The following is a 21,899-nucleotide window of genomic DNA, read 5'->3' on the forward strand; positions in this document are numbered from 1 at the left end:
AAAAAATAACCAGTTGTGCCACTAAATAGTCGTGAAGGATTCTATTCAATATAGTAATACAGTAATGTTCCAGTTAATACAGTAATATATTGGTCAGAAGCACACATCACTACTCTCCTTCCAGTAGTTGGAAACAACGCCTTTAACACATAAGGATCATATATAAAATTGGGATTTAAACAGTTATGTTTGACAGTTTAATATAATATGGGACCACCAAAAATTTTAATCCTTTATAGCGTTGTAGCAGTGCATAACATAAAATTCTTGTGCCTAAAGCCTTTGCTTGTTAGTAAAAACATTTTCTCCTAAAGATCAATAAATGTTGGTCAGATTTTCATAGATCAGTTGTGAAGGTGTAAGCTGAGTCACAGAAAGTTGTCAGAGCGAGACGGAGAAAAGAGATATGCACAAAGTCATATAGGTATTTAGGGGCAAAGTACGATCTAGAAGCCTAGCTTTCTAATCCAAAGTCAGTAACCCTTTTCATTTTACCAGCCAGCTTCACATGTCCTCTTTTAAAAACACAGTGTCATCGGATGAATGGATAAAGAAGATGTGGCACATATATACAATGGAACATTACTCAGCCATAAAAAGAAACGAAATGGAGTTATTTGTAGTGAGGTGGATGGAGTTAGAGTCTGTCATACAGAGTGAAGTAAGTCAGAAAGAGAAAAACAAATACAGTACGCTAACACATATATATGGAATCTAAGGAAAAAAAAATAAATAAAAGGTCATGAAGAACCTAGTGGCAAGACAGGAATAAAGACACAGACCTACTAGAGAATGGACTTGAGGATATGGAGAGGGGGAGGGGTAAGATGTGACAGGGTGAGAGAGTGGCATAGACATATATACACTACCAAATGTAAAATAGATAGCTAGTGGGAAGCAGCCACATAGCACAGGGAGATCAGCTCGGTGCTTTGTGACCACCTAGAGGGGTGGGATAGGGAGGGTGGGAGGGAGGGAGACGGCAAGAGAGAAGAGATATGGGAACATATGTATATGTATAACTGATTCACTTTGTTATAAAGCAGAAACTAACACACCACTGTAAAGCAATTATACTCCAATAAAGATGTTAAAAAATTTTAAAAATAAAAATAAATAAATAAATAAATAAATAAATAAAAACACAGTGTCAGTACAACTTAATAGTGTCAACTCTTAAAATTACCAGTATGATAGGAAAGGTACTAAAAAAATACCAGCCTTTAATTCATAATCAACTAAATGAAACTACTGTTTGTAAAGTTAAAACATATTGCTATGTCTATACTTTAGTTAAATATCCAGTGGGTCAACTCAGCAGAGAAGCAAAACAAACAAACAAAAAAAATCGATCAGTTTTTTTTAGCACTGGAAGATGAGAACTTTTTACTTTTCAACCACCTGTTCTGATAACCTGTCTCTTAAGGATAGCCTGTCTCTTCTTTCTGGAAGCACAACAAAGAGGAAAGACATTTAACTAATCAGATCTTGTTCTTTTTCTACAATAATTACATTAAACTCTTTTTAGGTCTTACACTTTCTATGTAGTCCAAATTAGGAAACAAAAGGCAGTTAGTCTCTATTGATAGATACCATCATATATATTTCCTACATAAAAAACAAAGTGAGAACCTAGGTCTGAAAATAATGTATGCTATGTTTCCTAAATCAACTTTATCAGTATCTGTAAAGATAAAGAATAAGGCCGCATTCTAATAATCATATGGCAATTCCTTAATTTTCTAGTTTATCAAAATGGAAAGTGAGTTTCTACTGGAATAGAAAGACTTCTATTAAAAACTCTAGTGTTATCAACAAATTTTCCCAGATTAAAATAATTGTTGAAAGCTTAATTATGCTACTTTATTAAAAGCCATGTATATAAAACCATAGAAAGATAAAACGTATTTTAAAATTATTAAATTTTTATAGCTTCTATCAAAGTATACATGGAGTTTGTATCCTACATACTTCTCCTATAATAGCAGGATCATCTTTTTAAATTTATATATATTTTATGATTGTATAATATCCTTTTGTAGATTTTCACAATTTGCTATTCAAACAAAGCTAGACATTTAGGTGATTTTATTTTTTTTTACTTTATAATAAAAACATGAAAAGAGGGCTTCCCTGATGGCGCAGTGGTTAGGAATCCGCCTACCAATGCAGGGGACACGGGTTCGTGCCCCGGTCCGGGAAGATCCCACATGCCACGGAGCGGCTAGGTCCGTGAGCCACACCTACTGAGCCTGCGCGTCTGGAGCCTGTGCTCCGCAACGGAAGAGGCCGCAACAGTGAGAGGCCCGCGCACCGCGATGAAGAGTGACCCCCTCTCGCCGCAACTGGAGAAAGCCCTTGCACAGAAACTAAGACCCAACACAGCCAAAAATAAAAATATATAAATAAATTAACTAAAAAAAAAAAGTAAAGATTGATGAGATAAAACTAAAGAAGTAAAGTTAGAATTTAAAAAAAAAACATGAAAAGAGACTAATGTTTACTGCCAAAGAGACTCCAATTTGTATCCTGCTTCCAACTCTTAACAGCTGTGTAGCTTTGAGTGAATTACTCTGCTTCTCTGATCCTCTCATCCTATGGCAGTGGGTAGTTTTAATAAAAATAATGTAAAATGTCTAGCACAGTGCCTGATACATGCTTAAAAAATAATGATTATAAAAATCTACCATATTTGAAGTGATTTCCTTAGACTAGATTCCCAGAAGTAAAATTATTCAATCGAAGATATGAATGTTTTTAAGACTCTTGATAAATGCCACCAGATTTTCTTCCTAACTGGTTATACTAATTTAGATTCTCAATAGCAGTGTGTGAGCTCCTGACGAGCAATATGTTAAAAGACAAACTTAGAAATTAAGATTAATGAAAAAGCCAATTACCTAAACAAAATAAAACCTTAGTATCGTGTGTGTATATATTTATGTATGTATCACTAATAAATTAAATTCAATGTAGACTTACCCTACATGAGGGACTGCTATCCCTTTATGGGAGGGAGACAAGGTCTGAAGTTTGTTTCCCAAAGAGCTGCTAACTGAAGACACTTTACCTGAAGGAACACCTTATAATAAAAAAGGGTATTAGTTTTAATGACAGTCTGAAAAACAAAAATCACATAAAACAGAGCTTCTGACAAGGAAAACAATGCTTTAGTGGCAATAAATCTTTGTGGCAAAAGAACAAAATGAGTTATCAAATAAGAAAAAAAAATTAAATAAAATTTCCAGGGAACAACGTATACATCCTTCATTTATAATTTCTGTATTTCTTTCTTACAATTTATATACAAATAAAGATACACTTCAGTAATCAATATTTTCTTCAAACCATTAAATATTTGTCTATTAAGGATAACTGTCAAGTTCAGAGAGGGATAGGTAGAAACGAGGGGAAAAACACTGTGGTCAAAGAATCAAGAAAAGAACTTGGTTGACTATTCTCAAGAGATGATATATCACAACAACAATGAGGGTAGACATATAGCTAAAAAAAAAAAAAAAGGACTATAAAATATCTAAAGTAGAAGCTACTGGAAGTTACTTTATTTCTAACCCAAAATAATTACTTATCCTCCACATCTCATCCTAATTATAAATCTATTTTGAATAATCCAGAATACTATATTCATTTCCTTCTGTACCAACACTGTTAAAAAAAAAAAATCAAGTTATTTTATGGATCTCATTACCTACAACAGTTTTGCTAGTGCCACTTGGTTGTGGTAATCGTGAAGATCCTGATGAGGTGGTTCCAGGAGAATTTGACTTTTTAAGTGCAGGAGGCTTATACTAAAATAATGAAAATAAAATATTTGATCAACATCACTCTTTGATTATGGATTGTAAACCAGTGTTTCAAAAGCATACATTACCTTAAATGAGCAATCTTTTTATTAGTTACTGAATTATCCAAATTTAGAAAGTGTAGGTTAAAATATATCGCCTCACAGAGAGGTCTCCCAAAATATGTTTCTTCTCAAAACTGGAGTACTAAAAGTTTGGCTCAGATGTTGTACTGCTAAAATAAACTAAGAGCAACTTTTCCCAGTTCAAAGAAAATAAAATGGATGAAATGGAAAAATATTTCCTCAATGTTAAGATTTTAAATGCCAACCATAGTAACAGAAAAACTTCAAAATGCCCAATGATGCTCACTCAGTGGTGTAGCTTTAACGGTCAAGAGTTTTACATGTTCCTGGGTATGGTTTTATATTTCATATATATAATCCAGTCATATTTCTTACTGATAAAAATTCATAAGAGTACCTATCAGTCTGAACAAGTTTTACAATAGCTGCTTAATGGATTATTGCCCCAATGTGGAGAGAAAGAGCTAATTCTGGCTTTATTAACCTCACCAGACCATGTTAGATGAATGGAATGTGGGCTGAGAAAGACAGGGTATTTTAGCTTATCTCGTTTATTCTCATTTTTTCTCTATTCTCTAGAGATATCACCATTAATTTTATTTTACTGTCTCTTACTTGAGCCAAATTTTGCTCTGTTACTGAATTTAAAAGAATCTTATTGAACACCCACTCCCACAGAAAGAAGTGAATTTGCCCAGGGTTACAACCCAACTTAACAACAAAATAGGAATTAAGACTCATGCCACCTTAGTTCTAGCCCTATACTCCAACTATAAGGTGATTACTGTGCTTGCATGTATGTGTACTTGAGCCCAATGCATTATTTAGATTGCTTTGGACTTAATGAGAAAAATTGGTTTTAAACCTAATTTTCAAAAATCAAATCATATTTATAACCTATAATCAGTATAAAATTTAAGATGTGCTACTAATGAAAACTGCTAAGCACAAATTTTGAAGTCAAATATTATCTCTCTTCAAAATTCAGTATTTGACCTTTTACAAAAACAAATCTTGGTAAAATGGTCTCTCTCTCTCACACACACACACACACACACACACACACAAATAACACGGACATTTGGCAGTATAATGCCAGAAACTGCAATTTCTTAAGCACTTGGCAACTAGAAAACCTCCGATAACTGTCTGTCAAATGAACAAATGACTAGGAGACTTTGGAGATGAGCCATATAAATATACTGTTTCTTTGAAAACCTAAGGGGTATTTCTGGTTAGTGTCAGTCTCTCCTACTAAAATACCAATGCTAATGAAGACATTAGGCAAGATTTTAAAACTAACAATATGGAAAAAAAGACCTAACAAAGACTTGTCAAAATATTAGAGGCATGTCTACTAAAAATAGGGTCAATAAAATTGGATTAAGAAACAGGATTGGTGACCCACTCATATTGTGCTAATTACCAAAAACAGAGCAAAATGATTAGTATTAATAAAAGATACTGGTATAGCATATTACACATTGAGAGGTCAAATATTTAGGCAGGAAGGGCCCTGGCAGCATTATATACCAGTACTAGAAATTTTTATTCACATATTAGGAATTACTATTATTAACTTAATGGCTTACAAACAGAAAAAGGCAGAATATTCCTTTCAAAAGGTGCTTTGCTTTTCCCCTCTGTAGAGACCTCCTACTATTTTACTCAATTTTTTGGTCAGATCTTCTGAGATGACCAGAACCTAGCCCAACTTTATCTATCTCCTATAATATTTCCTATTACTTTCAACCTAAACTAGTCACGTTAGATTCCTTACTGAATCCTCATACTACTCGGAATGCCTCTTGTTTAAAACATATTCACCTGTCTCTCAGTAACTTGCTGTTCCCCTGACCTAGATAATATGACTCCTTCCTTACTGACCTGTATTTTATCTATTCTACAACATCAAGCTGAAATTCTACTGGTAGGCTTTCAGGATGACTCTAGCTAGCAACAATTTTGTATAAATTTACTTTAATGATCAAAAGAACAAACTCTGATTTTATAGTTATACTCAATACATATTTCATTCATCATATAAGTATTTGTTAGGTGATTATTTCATGTGTTTTTATACAGATCACAAATCTAGTAAATTTTGTTAGTAAAATATTCATATTTACGAAGACTTTTTATTGAAATTGGAAAAAGCTTAAAGAACGTGGAGGATGTTCATTTCTGATAAAATGGTAAAAGGTACTATTTGTACCAACCCTTCAACTAAAAAATTTAAAATGCTCAGGAAAGTATAAAAAATCATTTTAAAAGCACTGAATGTCAGATGAGAGGAAAAAGAACTTCCAGGCCAACACCATGTGAGATTGTAACAGGGTCTGGCCATCACATGGATTTGTTTTATGATTATGCATTACTAGATGGTACAGCAAACTAAAGCCAGTAATTTAATTTAATGTGTCTCCAGACTGGTAGATACCTGGAAGAAACAAGTACAAATTTTCTCTGAAAAAGGCACTTCATAAGATCAATCCTCGTGAATAACATTTTAAGCACAACAGCAGAAAATGGTCAATAATAATTACAAACATAATGATATAAGGAACCACAAATGAAAAAAGAAAGCAAGAACATATCCATAAAGGTCACATGACATAACAATTATCAGACACATAACATAAAACAATTATGCTTACTACATTCAAAGATATAAAAGACGACTTTGAAAATATCAACAGGGAATTGGAAACTATAAAAAGTAACATAGAAAGTTAGAAAAATAGTCAACTTGAAGAAATTAAAAATACAATAACAGATTACAAATTCAGTGGTGGAGAAATGAAGCAGCTGTATAATCCTCCTATAGATAATGATTTTAAAAAGAGGATTTAAAAAAAGGATTTTAAGAGATTGGAAATCATCCAAAACCAGTCCTTCTGGAAACTGTGTATCTCTGGGTTTAATTTCAGGAAACGAGAAAGAGAAGGGAAGCGGAAGGGAAGGGGAAAGGGGAGACAAGGAAAGGAAAATGAAAACAGGAAAGCATGACCCATATTCAGCAAAAAAATCAACAGAAACTGACTTCATGTGGGCACAGGTGTGTAAGAATTTGTAATTAAGAATTTCAAAACAGTTATTATAAATATGTTCAAAAAGTAAAGGAACATATACACAAGAATTAAAGGGAAATACGGTAACAGTGAATGAACATATAGGGAATCTCAACAGAGAAATGAAGGTAAAATATAGGCATTTTTTCAGATAACCAAAAACACAGAATTCATTGCCAGCAGATCTGTACTATTAGAAGGCTAAAGAAACTTATTCGGGCTGAAGGAAAATGGCAAAATTGGCAACACAGATTTATAAAAAGAAAGGTCTGGAAATGATAATGTATGAGTAAATATAAAATGCAGAGTATATACATGTATGCATAAATATATATATAGTGTGTGCCTATATACGTATAAATATATGTTCACATATTATTTTCTCCTAATTTCTTTAAAAGACAGATTTTAAAGCAGTAAGTATAACACTTATAACAATACACATCAAGAGTATTGATGGCTTTATAATGTCTACAGAGTTTTACATATACACAACAACAGCACTAAGATTGGTGAGAGGCATATAAACATATCAACAGACAGGGTTAAGTTAAAGATGCATTTTGTTATTCCTAGAGTAACGATTTTACAAAATACAGAGACTTATGGCTAGAAAGCCAATAGAGAAAATAAAATGTCTTTTACTAAAACAAGAGAGGCAAGGAAGAAGTAACAGAGGAATAAAAACAAAAATAAAAAAAGACAATATAGAAAATAGCAACATAGCAGACCTAAACACAACATATCAATGATTACATTAAGTGTAAATGCCAAAACACTTCAACAAACAGGTTGAGGTTGTCAGATGGATTAAAGAAAATTACAGGCTGTCTACAGGAGATGCAAATCCACAAATTTAAGTTAAAGAATAGAAAGAAAATTAGGATAATTAAGCTGAAACAGTGATGTTATCGATGAAACAAATTTCAACACAAGGAATGTTGCTAAAGACAAAAAGGGACACTCCATATGATAAAAGAATCAATAAATACAGAAGATATTACATTTATAAATGTAAAACACATTTAATAATAAGAGAAATTCAAAATACTTAAGCAAAAACTGGCAAAATTAACGAGAGATAGAAAAGCTCACAATCATAAAGATTTTAACACATTTCTCTTAGTAACTGATGGAATAAAAAGGCAAAAGAACATGGAAGATCTGAATGAAGCTACCAGCCACCTTACCTGACTGACATTTATAAAACTTTATACCCAACAACTGCAGAATACACTCTGCTTTTCATATGCCACAGAACATTCATTAAAAGAGACCACATGCTAGGCAATTAAACAAATCCCAATAAGATAAAAATCTTACCAAGTACATTCTCAGACCACAACAGAATTAAAACAACAACAACAAAACATCTAGAACAGCTCCAAACACAGTTGGCCCTCTGTATCCATGGGTTCTATATCCACTGGTTCCACGTTTACAGGTTCCGAATCCATGGATTCAACCAACCACAGGTCAAAAAAAATTCCAAAAAGTTCCAAAAAGCAAAACTTGAATTTGCCACATGCATACAACTATTTACATATCATTTATACTGTATTTACAACTATTTACATAGCATTTACATTGTATTAGATATTATAAGTAATCTAGAGATGATCTGATTAAAATACGTGGGAAGGATGTAGGTTATATACAAACACTATGCAATTTTATAGAAGGGACTTATCCTTGGTGGGGCAGGGAGTGTGGGGTGGGGTTCCTGGAACCAATCCTCCAAGGATACCAAGGGATGACTGTATCTGGAAGTAAATGACTCATATTTGACTAGACTTTGAGTAAAAGAAGTCACAAATTTAAAAATGTTTTGAACTGAATAAAAAAAAACAAACACATTATTAAGATTTTTGAGATGTAGCTAAAGCAATGCTAGAGCAATAAAACCAAAAGCTGTTTCTTTGAAAAGATGTAATGAAATTGATAAATCTCTAAACAGAATAATCAAGGGAAAAAAACTAATCAGAGGGAAAAAAAGAGAATACAAAATACCTCTATTAGGAATGAAAAAGAGGATATCACTACAAATTTCTACATTAAGAAGTTAACACCTTCGGTCAATAAATCCAATTACACAAATTACTTAAGAGATACAAATTGCCCAAACTGACACCAAGAAGAAATGAAAATCTGAACAGCTTTATATCTACCCAAGAAAATGAGGTAGATGAAAAGCTCTGGAAAAAAAAGAAAAACCCATACCTAGATGGCTTCACTGGTGAGTTTTAGCAAACATACACAATAGGAATAATACCAATACTGTAAAAGTCTACAAAAAAAGAATTTACAAAAACTCTTTCAGGAAATGGAGGAGGAAATAACTGCAAATCCGTATGATGCTAGCATTACCCTGATACCAAGACCAGCTAAAGACATCAAAAGAAGAGAACTACACACCAATATTTCTCACAAGCATAGAGGCAATGATTCTAAATTTTAGCATATCAAATCCAATAATTTATAAAAAGGGCAATAATTCTTAACAAAATAGAATTTATTCATGGAATGCAAAGTTGGTTTAATATCTGAAAATAAATAAGTGCAATTCATCACATTAACAGGGTAAGACAAAAATTATGTTATTTCAATAGATAAAGAGCATTCGACAGAATGCAAAATGCATTCTTGGTTTAAAAAATAACTCTCAGCAATTAGAAAAGAACTTTCTCAGCCTGACAAAGGGAATCAACAAAAATCCACAGCAACATCATACTCAATGGTGAAAAACTGGTTTTCACCTAAAAACAGAAGAAGGCAACTCTCTCACTCTCACAATTTTTACTCAACATTGGACTGAAAATTCTAGCTAGTGCAATAAATTATTACAGGGCAAAAAAGGGATACAAATTGAAGAGGAGGTAGTAAAACTGTCCTTATTTACAGATGACATGATTGTGTACATAGAAAAACCCTATGATATCTACAATAAGCTATTATAATTAATAAGTGAATTTAGCAAAATAGTAGGGTGCAAGATTAGAAACAACGTCAAGATCAAACAAGATAAGGAAAACACTCTTGAAATAAATTTTTTTTTTCATCATAAGAAAAAAAATTCAATAATCGTGTATGGTGATGGATGTTAACTAGACTTATTGTGGTGATCACTTTGTAATATAAACAAATATTGAGTCATTAGGTTGTACACCTGAAACTAATATAATGTTCTACATCAATTATATTCAATTAAAAAAAAGAACACCTAAATAAGCAAGAAATATAACAAATTCATGGACTGGACAATTCAATATTAAGATGTCAATTTTCCCCAAATGACTTATATATTTAATGTAATTTCAATCAAGCACTAGTAGACTTTTTTTGTAGAAATTAGCAGAACAATTCTAAAATTTATATAAAATGTGAACAACCTAGAATAACCAAAGTAATTTTAAAAAGAAAAAACAAGTTGAAGAATTTAGACTACATGATTTTAAGACTTATATGGTATAATATTTAGTATGGCAATAGTGTGGTATTGATAAAAGGACATACAGATCAATGGAACAGAACAGTATGTCCTGAAATAGACCTAAAAATATACATTCAACTGATGATCAAACAAGGTGCTTAAGCCAATTCATTGGGTAAAGAAGTCTTTTCAACAAATGATGCCGAAACAACAGATTATCCATATAGAAAAAAATTAACAATTGCCCTTTACTTCACATCATACAAATATTAGCTTGAAATAATCCACAGATCTAAATGTAAGAGCTAAAACTATAAAATTTCTAGAAGACAAAGGAGAAAAATCTTTGCAAGCTTGGAAAGGGTAAAGATTCCTTAGAACCAAGAAGAAAAAAAAATCATAAAAGAAATAATTTATAAATTAGACTTTATCAAATTTTTAAGCGTTTGCTTTTCAAAAGCCATCCTTAAAAAAAAAAGCCAAGACACAGAAGGGAAGAAAATATTGTTAATATACATTTGAGAAAAGACTGAGAATATTTAACACGTGCTTTCATTCATAAGAGAACCTAGGGCTTCCCTGGTGGCGCAGTGGTTGAGAATCTGCCTGCTAATGCAGGGAACATGGGTTCCAGCCCTGGTCTGGGAGGATCCCACATGCCGCGGAGCGGCTGGGCCCGTGAGCCACAATTACTGAGCCTGCGTGTCTGGAGACTGTGCTCCGCAACAAGAGAGGCCGCGATAGTGAGAGGCCCGCGCACAGCGATGAAGAGTGGCCCCCACTTGCCACAACTAGTGAAAGCCCTCGCACAGAAACGAAGACCCAACATAGCCATAAATTAAAAATAAATAAATTAAAAAAAAAAAAATAAGAGAACCTAAAAAAAGGACAAAAAAACCTTCCAGATACTTCACAAAAGACACAAATGACCAATAAGAACACAAAATGATACTAAAACTAATTGGTTTTCAAAGAAATGTAAATTAAAATCACAACAATACACCACCATACAAGCACTACAACAGCTAAAATGAAAAAGATTGATAATATTGAGTCTGGGAAAACCTAAGACAGTGAAGATATAAACTCAATCCCAGCTGATTCAATGCAATCCTAATCAAAAATTTAATAAAGGTGTGTATGTATGTGCACATGTGTGCAATGACCTTAAAAAGATAATTTCAAATTTATGTGAAAATGCAAAGGACCAAAATTAGCTAAAACAACCTTAAAAAACAGAAGGTAGAAGAAAAAGTTCTACCAGATATCAAGATTTAAAGCTAAGAACAAAGCCAGAGGTATCATGCTCCCTGCCTTCAGACTATAATATAAAGCTACAGTAATCAAAATACCATGGTACTGGCACAAAAATAAGACACCTAGATCAATGGAACAGAATAGAAAGCCCAGAAATAAACCCATGCACCTATGGTCAATTAATCTACAACAGGGAAGCAAGAATATACAAGGGAGAAAAGACAGTCTGTTTAATTAAGTGGTGCTGAGAAAATTGGATGGCTACATATAAAAGAAGGAGATTATAACATTTCCTCAAACCATATACAAAGATAAACTCAGAATGGATTAAGGACCTAAATGTAAGACCAGAAACCATAAAATTCCTAGAAAACAGGCAGAACACTCTTTGACATAAGTCATAGCAATATTTTTTTTAGATCTGCCTACTAAGGCAAAGGAAATAAATGAAAAAATAAGTGAATGGGACCTAATTAAACCTAAGAGCTTTTGCACAGCCGAGGGAAACCACTGACAAAACAAAAAGACAACCTACTGAGTGGGAGAAAATCATTTGCAAATGATGTGACTGATAAGGGATTAACATCCAACATTTATAAACAGCTCATACAACTCAACATGAAGAAAACAAACAACCCAAGTAAAAAATGGGCAGAAGACCTAAATAGACATTTTTCCAAAGAAGACAGAGATGACCAACAGACACATGAAAAAATGCTCAACACTGCTAATTATCAGAGAAATGCAAATCAAAACTACAATGAGGTATCACCTCACTCTGGTCAGAATGGCTATCATCAAAAAGTCTACAAATAATAAATGCTGGAGAGAGTGTGGAGAAAAAGGAAACCTCCTACACTGCTGGTGGGAATGTAAATTGGTAGAGCCACTATGGAGAACAGTATGGAGGTTCCTTAAAAAACTAAAAATAGAGTTACCATGTGATCCTGCAATCCCACTCCTGGGCATATATCTGGAAAAGACGAAAACTAATTCGAAAAGATACATGCACCCCAATGTTCACTGAAGCACTATTTACAATAGCCAAGACATGGAAGCAACCTAAATGTCCACCAACAGATGAATGGATAAAGAAGATGTGGTATCTATATATATATATACATATATATATATACACACACACAATGAAATATTACTCATCCATAAAAAGGAATTAAATATTGCCACTTGCAGCAACATAAATGGACCTAGAGAATATCACAGTAAGTGAAGTCAGAGAAAGACAAATACTGTATGATATCACTTATATGTGGAATCTAAAAAAAACAAACTAGTGAGTATAACAAAAAAGCAGACTCACACATATAGAGAACAAACTAGTGGTTACCAGTGGAGTGAGAGAAGGCAGGAGGGGCAAAATAGACATAAGGGATTAAGAGATACAAACTACTATGTATAAAATAAATAAGCAATAGGATATATTGTACAGCACAGGGAAATAGAGCCATTATTATGTAATAAATTTAAATGAAGTATAATCTGTAAAAATACTGAATCACTATGCTATATACCTGAAACTAATGTAATATTATAAAACCCACTATACTTCAATTAAAAAAAAAATTTCATAAAGCTATAATAAATAAAAAATTATTGTGGTCTGGGGACTATATAAAAAGGCAAAAATTGATTATATGTAAAGTCAAAATAGTGACTACTTCATGGGTGTTGGGGGCTAGAAGTGAGAGAACATTACATTCTGGGAGTGAAACACTAGTGGAGGCTTTTGTAAGACTAACAATATTCTATTTCTCAACTTTCTTGTGGTTATGCATGTATTTATGTTTTGTGCTTTTTTTTCTATGTGTATAATTTACAAAAAAAATAACGGGAAAATTGTAAGAAAAAATTAGAATAAAAGTGTTGTAAAAAATAAGAGCTTAGAGATAAATATTTAAAATGTTAACTATGTTGATAACTTTTAAAATATATATATTTTTCAAATTTTCCATAAAGAATAGGAATCCCTTTAATAATCAGAAAAAAATTTATTAAAAATTGCACATCATCTTTCCAGACTTAAAACTTCATTACTTTAGAATAAGTAGGGTAAGAATCAATCAGAATACTGATTTGGAAATCAGAATATGATTTCCTATCAGAATATGATTAGGAAAATTCCTAAATCATAAAATACTTATCGTATTGCTTTAAACTCATAAGGTAACTCAGCCTAGCCTAATCTGATGAAAGAGTACTGCAGGATCTAAATTATGCATGAGTTATTTCAAAATAATTTGTTTTAAAAATAACAAGACATGTAATTTAGCATACATTAGATGATATTTTTGGTTTGCTATGTCTTCATGGGTCTACTCTAATACAACCATGCCTGAATTTGATAAAATTCCTAGTGAAGAAGAATTATGAGAGCTTAACTGAACGGTAGAACTTCTTGTTTTTACCTATAGAAACCTGACCTTCACTGTGTTTGTATCATTATTTTGATTAGAGCAGGGTCAAAAAGTGGGCTGTAATCAGGCCAGATTACAGTTGCTAAATATGACAAGGAAGCATTTAAGCATGTTTAGGAAAAGTACTCTACTTAGTTTACTGATGTAGATTCAGTACCGGGTACAGTGTCTGGTTCAAAGAGAGTACTCAAAAACTTCTTGAATGAATACAGATGAGAAAATATGGGGTCAGACTGAAATAAATATATATGACTAGGCATGGTATCAGAACTGATATAATTTAAGGTGGGAACTTAAAAACTACTTGGATTTTACATTTACGAATCATTTGGCACCAAGTTGCTGGAATACACACATTCTATTGTATTTCCTTTGCTCTACTATTTTATTCTTAAAACAAAACAAAATCCTATTGATGTTCTTAACTGTTCAAAAGATATACATTGTTTGCCATCTGTTTTGGAAATTCTTCTAAATGAGTTTTCTTCGCTATTCTTTCCCCACAATGATGATAGTAATAATGATATGCTCCATTTCCAATAATATTAACAAAAATTCAATAGGAGGATTCTCTCAAGGAGGTCTCAATTGCAATGTGGTCTTTTAATCCAATATTTTATTCATAAGTAACAAAAAAACAGATTTGATTATTTACTGTTTGCTAAGTTTACAGTACTAAAAAAAAAAGTTTACAAATGAAAGCTTTGTGAAAAATAAAATTTGCTTAAAAGTATGATGTTGTCAAAGTTTTTATGTAACAATATGCTCAAAGAAAAACAACAGTAGTGTAAAAATAAATTTAATATAACAAAATCCTTATATGGTTTATGGTTCTCTAAGTGCTTTCACACACATCATTTCATTTGCTTCTCACTATAGTTATGTAGATTACCAGTTCACAGATGAAGAAATGAATGCTTACATACATTAATGTCATTTGCCTAAAAGTTCAAAAGTAGAAGTCTGGATGTGACCCCATGTTTTCATTTCCTCAAATGTGTTACTCATATATAACATGGAAACATTCACAACTTACATGATTTTCAAATGTGGATTTTTATTGCCATTTTCTCACTCATCTAACCCCTCTAGTTTCCTCTGAATCTGCTGCATCTATTTTAAACTAATTTTCTCCCTTTTTTCCTAATACCTCTTTAAATCTGTATATTTTTAAGTCTTTACTAACTCAAGTCCACTTCAAATTTTCTTCTCAACTAGCCATTCAAATTTCTTACTAAATCCCTGAACAGTAATACATAAATTTTAGCAGGTGAGGAAACTGTAGTTAAATGTTCTGTAAAGAATAAACACAAAACGGTGAACTTAAAGTCATTTTCTCATTTATTTGTAGAAATGACTACAATGATTACCTGTGTCCGAGAAGTCGATTTTCCTTTGGTATCAGTAGGAAATTTGCCTTTATTACTAATACGTGCTGCCTGTTCTTTACAGAAATTTATATGTCTATCAGCTGCATTTTCATTAAATCTCCTCTGGCAATATGGACACTGAATATAATCTAAAACAGAAAAACGCAACATAATACTTGAAATGGGACATAAAGAGTTATAAGTTTTATGAACAGTAACTCAAGACATATAACATAAATAACAATTGCTAAGCAAAAACTCTCATTTTCTTATAACCACCCAACCTGACTTATCTAAACTTAGTAAAGACATTTAAGAAAAAAGCATGCTAGTATATGATAAACTACAATTTTCTCCCAGCTTAGAATTTGAGGGGAAAAAAAAGATAAATCGTCCCTACATAAAAATGAATAAGTAAAGGAAAAATGTTAATTATTTTTTGCTTCTATATTACCATATGTTTTCATCACAAATATATATTTTCATAAGGTAGACTAGGTTAAGTAGTTAATAACACATTACATTAAATAAAAATTTACATAAAATTTTAAAATTTGGGCTCATCTGTTAAAATCTTTCATTTCAATTAGAGGAAAGCTGTCAAGAAATAGTTTAATAGACTTTATACAGTTTTATTTTCTCTTAGAGATCCCAACAGATGGAATAAGTAATAAAAATATATCTCCTTAACATAATTAATTCAAATTTAAGAAACAGCAAATGTTGCAGATTATATATTCTCCCCAAATGCAATATATAGTACAAACAAAACTTCTTACAAAATAAATCTTAAAGTTATCCCAGAAAGAACCAAATTTTATAGCACTGTGAAAGATTTCAACTCTATGAGATACAGAGAAGAAATAAATATAACAACTTAGCAGTGTCAAAAAAAATCTTCAATTTATTTCAACAGGTTTACTTTTTGAGATGGAGTTTGCCCTTTAGAATTTAACACTCATCTGAACCTCAGAAATTTGTCCTGCTAACTAGTGAAATAGGTCTAAAATCTCTAATAACAAAGAAGTTGTTCTGTCAGGACTAAGCGATCAAAAAATTTCTGAAGTCCAAATTATCCTGAAGAACTGCCCCCTGCCGCCCCCACTCTGACTTATGTAAACATGAGAAATATAGCTGTGTTGAATAAGATGCAATATACAAATACCTCTAAAACAAAGAGAGAATTCAACTTCATGGGGAAAATTAAGGTAGAAATAGAAGACACGCAAACCCAAACGGAACATTCCAGAAATACTCATAGCATTAAAGTTAATTACTAAGACTCAAACAGGAGTTGGCAAACAAGGGCCCATGGGCCAAATCCAGCCTGCCTGCGGCATGTTTCTGGAACACAGCCACATTCATTCATTTACATATTTTCTGTGGCTGATTTCTTGCAACAGTGGCAGAGTTGAGGAGTTGAAACAGAGACCTTATGGACTGCAAAACCTAAGATATTAACTATTGGTCCTTTATAGAAATTGTTTATCAACCTCTCCTCTACAATAAAATGTTATAAAGGATCATACCTAACTTTCTCTTTACTAAGAAATTAATCCCAACTTAGAATACTAACACAATTTTAATGCAGCTAACTTGTTATATTAAAATAACTACCTCTTGAGGCTACTCCATTAACCACTGTCAAAATGTCAACGGTGCTATTTTAAATCTTTCATTATCTCAATTATCTCATATTTGGTTGCCAGCATCTTGCCTTGCTTTTGGGAACAATAAACAAAAAACTTTTACCCACCCAATGAAGAAAATATAAAAATACATGAATTTAGGGCATAATCTAGGTATATCCATCTATATGGTGGTTACCCCACTAGAACAATACATTTTTAGAAGCAAAATTATGATTTTTTTTCCCTTCCCAGATTAGAAGATACCAAAGAACCAGGCAACATAATTATCTGAATCTTACTGAATGACTATATTACAATCGACATTATCCATGATTAAAATATTTCCTGGAATATTAACATTTAATAGTTACTACAATAATTTTTAAATGATATTAAATGCTTTATAAAGTATTGAGATAAAAAGATAATGTATTTCTATGTTCAACACTGATGTGTCTTTATAAGCCTAAATGCCTGGATTTTCACCATTATTTTATAGGAAAACTTTTAAAGATCATGCTTCATTAGGTTCAATTATTATAAGTTAACTTTAATAATATCTTAAAATTTATAAGAAATCTATCAATACTATTGATATTTTCTTCCCACATGAACAATTTCTGTGAACAATATGACATATACCAGGATCATAAGAAGGTGGAGGAGGGGGAGGAAGTTTGCCACCCTCTTTAAGGGCCTGACCAAGGCCTTTAGCTGCTCTTATGGTGGCTATGAACTCTTCATGCTTTCTTCTCCAATTAGATGGCTTCTTTGGTGGTTCAGGCTGCCAACAAATTAAAAAGACAAACAAAAAACAGTTTCAAAACAATTTTTAATAAATTAAAATAAAACTCAAGAAAATGCCATATTATTTTAAATGTTCCCTCATCAGGAGTCCTTAAATGATCTCCCTCTCAAATTTATAATTTTAAAAAGAAACTTTAGGCAACTAAATTATATGCAATTTTTAAAATACAATTGTAATTGTGACAGACACAGCTAAATTGCCTCCTGTAGGTGTTACAAACACTTAAGCCACCACTAAGAGTGTATTTCCTTATTTTCCCATAGTTTCTCCAACATAGTATGATACTAAACTTCTTTTTTTTTTAACTGATTAGAGAGGTGAAAAATAGTTCTCTCTGTGATTTTAACTGCCTTTTTTCCTATAATGAGCGAGAGCGAACATCTTTTCATATCATAAAGAATCATTTGTATTGTCTTTTCTGTGAACTGTTTATAAGCCTGGTCAACGTATCTATTGGGTTATTGGCCTTTTTTTTTTTTTTTTAACAATTTCTAGTAATTCTTTATAGGAGACTAACCCCACCCCTCCCCCACAATACATCTCTTTTAACCTTGTTTAAGGGTCTTCCGATATGCAGAATTATTTTTAAATGTAGTTTAACTTACTTTTTCTTTTATAGTCTCCAGATTTGCAGTCAGTTAGCAAGGCCCAACCTCACACCAAGGTAAAATAAAATTTTTTCATGTTGCTACCTAGAACCATTCTTAAATCGTTTATTCATTTGGAATTTATCCTGATTTATGACATATGGACTCTATTTTCTGTTTTTTTAACATGGCTATGTGGTTATCTCACCATCCTTTATTAACTTTTCTCCCCAGTGAATTGAGAGAACACCTTTATCATATTCTCTTTGGCATTTGGGTCTATTTCTGAATTCTCTGTTGTACTGTTCTGACTATATGTGTGTCAGTACCCGTGTTTTAAATATTGAGATTTTATAATAATATTTTAATATCCACTAAGGTAACCCTACTTTATTCTGCTTTTCTTTCAATCTTTTCTGGTTATTCTTATATGTGTATTTTTCCATATGAACTTTAGATTCAGCTTGTCTATTTTTTTAAACTACATTTTAACTGGAAAAATTAAACGTTACATTCATAAACAACTTAAGGAACTTAAGTACTCTATTTTGCTAAGTCTACCTATCCAAGAATGAGATATATTTCCATTTGAAGAAGTGTTCGTTCGTGTCTTTCAGTGGTTTTTTAAAGTAGTCTTTGTGGAAGTCTTGCACCTTCATTATTATAAGGTTTACTCCTAAATATTTTATATTTTGTGTTGTTCTTTTATAAGGGTCTTTTAATCATTTTTATATTTCAAGGAGTTGTTTGTTGAAATATGAAACCTGATAATTTCTGTATATTAACATTACATCTCATTACTTCACTGATTTCTCTTAATGTTTGTAGTAATTTTTCAGTTGATCCTCTTCGGTTTTCCAGGTATATCATCACCTAATAATGATAGTTTTACCCCCTCTTTTCCAATTCCTATGCATCTAATTTCTTGTTATTATTTAACTCTATTGACTAGCACTTACTGTATTGGTTGGAGCTTAATCTTGTTCCTGACTTTAATGGAACTACCTCTAAGTATCTTTCCATTAAACATAATGCTGGCTTGTGTGCTACAAAGAAATTTATTTTGTCATAATGTTGAAATATCTGATTATTCCTATTATGTCTTTGTTTATTAAATCAAGAATATTATGTTGAGCCAACAAAATCAAAAGATTGTTCTTCAAAAACACTAATAAGGCAAGACTAATCTAGAAAAAAAGAGAAAACAAAAATTACCAAGGAATGGAAAACACTTCTTACAAACATGAGAAAGAAAAGAAGATATTATAAAATAACTTTATGGTAATACATGTGACATTTAAGATGAAATGGATAATATCCTTGACAAACACCACAAAACAGATACCAGAAACAGAAAAATTATATTAGTCTTATATTTATTTTTTTTATTTTTTAAAATGAACCTATTATTAAAAGACCCACAAAGAAAGCTCCTGGCCCAGATGCCTTTACTGTTGAGTACTTGCAGACATTTAAGGAAGAAACAGCACCAATCTTTTAAAAACTCTTTCAAAAATAGAAAACAAGAGAACAACCTTCCAACTAGTCCTATGAGAGCAACAAAACTGATGAAAAGAAAAATCACAGGCCACCTTTCTCATGAATATAGATGCAAAAATCTTAACTAAATGAAAGCAGATTTAGATGTTTGAGATGACTGACTCTTTAGAGTTTCTTACTTTATAGTGAGATTCCTGATCACAACATTCATCTGCTCCATAGTGAGTATTACTAATTTTTGCTGCTCTCGTCTACCTTTTCTTCTCAAAGTATTATTATATATATTATTATATTAATGCTTAGCTAATGCTTTTTATTACCCATCATTGAATGAGTTAGGTTTTCCAGGTACAGCTATTTACAAGAGGTTCTGGGAGAAAGGAGCAGCCCAGGGTAGCTTTCTAGGCTACACAAAACAGTTCTCTTCTCTGATGTACCAGATACAGATACAAATAAGGCTTCTGTGTGTGATTACACAGACATTCCTCTTCTGCTTCTCTAAAACAGTATGTGTCCAGGAGGCCTGCTGCTGCCATCCATACTTCCCTCAGTTCTTACACTAACCACTTGCAAAATAGGACACAGCCCTTTTAAAGTGGGCCCCTCACCTTCAGAAAGGGTATTTTCTTTTCCATTAGTGCTTTCTGAGAGCCTCTGCTCAGGCCTCTTCAACTCTCTGTGCCTCTTCTCCCCACTTCCTCCCTCCTGGCTTTTGTCCAATTTCAGCCAGGCTCATTCCAGTTTCGGCTCATTCCAAGTTCCTGCAGCTCACCCCAGTTACTGCCTTGGCTGCGATAAACAAGAGATATATACTTCCAGATAAGACTCCTCATCTTTAAGGAGTCACCTTTAAGGGTGAGTAGACCCTTCACCTTTAAGGTGGCAGGGTCCCAGATTCTGGGCCACGGGCTCCCCAGCAACTTCCTGCCCTTCCTCTATGGGTAGCTTCTCCTGGATCTCACTTGTTCTGGGCAGCTCTAACACATATTTTGTAGTCCCTGGATTATGCCTGCCTTTCTGCAAAAATGGAGCTTGTATTTGCTTTGCTCCGCTCTGCTTGTGACTTTGTAGGAGTTCCTTGATACAAGTAAAGATACTGAGAACTACACCATGATGTTCAAAACCTTCTAACACACTGCTTCTCCAAGCAACATGCATATGACTCACCCAAAGATTTTGTTAAAATGCACGTTCTAATTCAGTATGCTGGGTGGGACCTGAGATTCTGCATTTCTAACAAGTTTCCAAATACTGCTGATGTAACTGCTCTATGGACCACACTTTAAGGAGCAAGAAAACAAAACTACTTAATGTAAAGTAATGGTTTTTACTTTACTTTTTCCTAAAGATTAATTTTTTTAAGCATAGAAACCTCTTCCCTTAAAGAAACAAGATAAATAACATTTACTGAGAGATCACCATGGATAAACTTAATTCCCCTAATAATTCCACAAGATAGATACTACCACTAATACCTCCATTTTACAGACAAACAGAAGTATAGATTAAGTAACTCACCCAACACAACAAAGTAGCAGAGCCAGGGTTAAATCCAGGCGGTCAGAATCTTGAGCCAGCTTTCAAACCCACTATGCTATACCAAGATTTAATTAATTTATCTAAGCTAATTAAAGCTAATACAATCATACATCTGGCAGGTTACCAAGAAAAACTTTAAATAATAATTTATGTACCTTATTCAAGCTTCTCCATCCTTCCCTTAAATATTCATAAACTGAAAAACAAAGATGAACTGGCTTTTCTGTTATCAAAGGATTTTATTAGTAAGATTAATTGCCCCATAGGGAAATGTTTTCCTGTACCACTGGGAAAAGTTATTACCACTGAAAGTAGTTTGTTTCAAAAACCTATTTAAATCAGGTACTCAAATTTTGACTATTACACTGAAATAACTCTTTAA

The 21,899-nt window shown here is 32.5% G+C and overlaps 1 protein-coding gene across 2 annotated transcripts in view; it reads right to left on the reverse strand.

Moving 5' to 3' along the window:
- Positions 1-21,899, reverse strand: part of ZC2HC1A (zinc finger C2HC-type containing 1A) — a 57,148-nt gene that overhangs the window by 17,216 nt on the left and 18,033 nt on the right. For both annotated transcript variants that reach the window (XM_059901956.1, XM_059901955.1), the window contains exons 4-7: positions 17,726-17,867; positions 15,453-15,601; positions 3,710-3,809; positions 2,983-3,082 (exon numbers count right to left, since the gene is read on the reverse strand). In XM_059901956.1, the coding sequence (XP_059757939.1) occupies positions 2,983-3,082; positions 3,710-3,809; positions 15,453-15,601; positions 17,726-17,867 (491 nt within the window). The remainder of the gene's footprint in view (positions 1-2,982; positions 3,083-3,709; positions 3,810-15,452; positions 15,602-17,725; positions 17,868-21,899) is intronic.

Source organism: Balaenoptera ricei, chromosome 17 (assembly GCF_028023285.1).
Source record: "Balaenoptera ricei isolate mBalRic1 chromosome 17, mBalRic1.hap2, whole genome shotgun sequence".
NCBI lineage: Eukaryota > Metazoa > Chordata > Mammalia > Artiodactyla > Balaenopteridae > Balaenoptera > Balaenoptera ricei.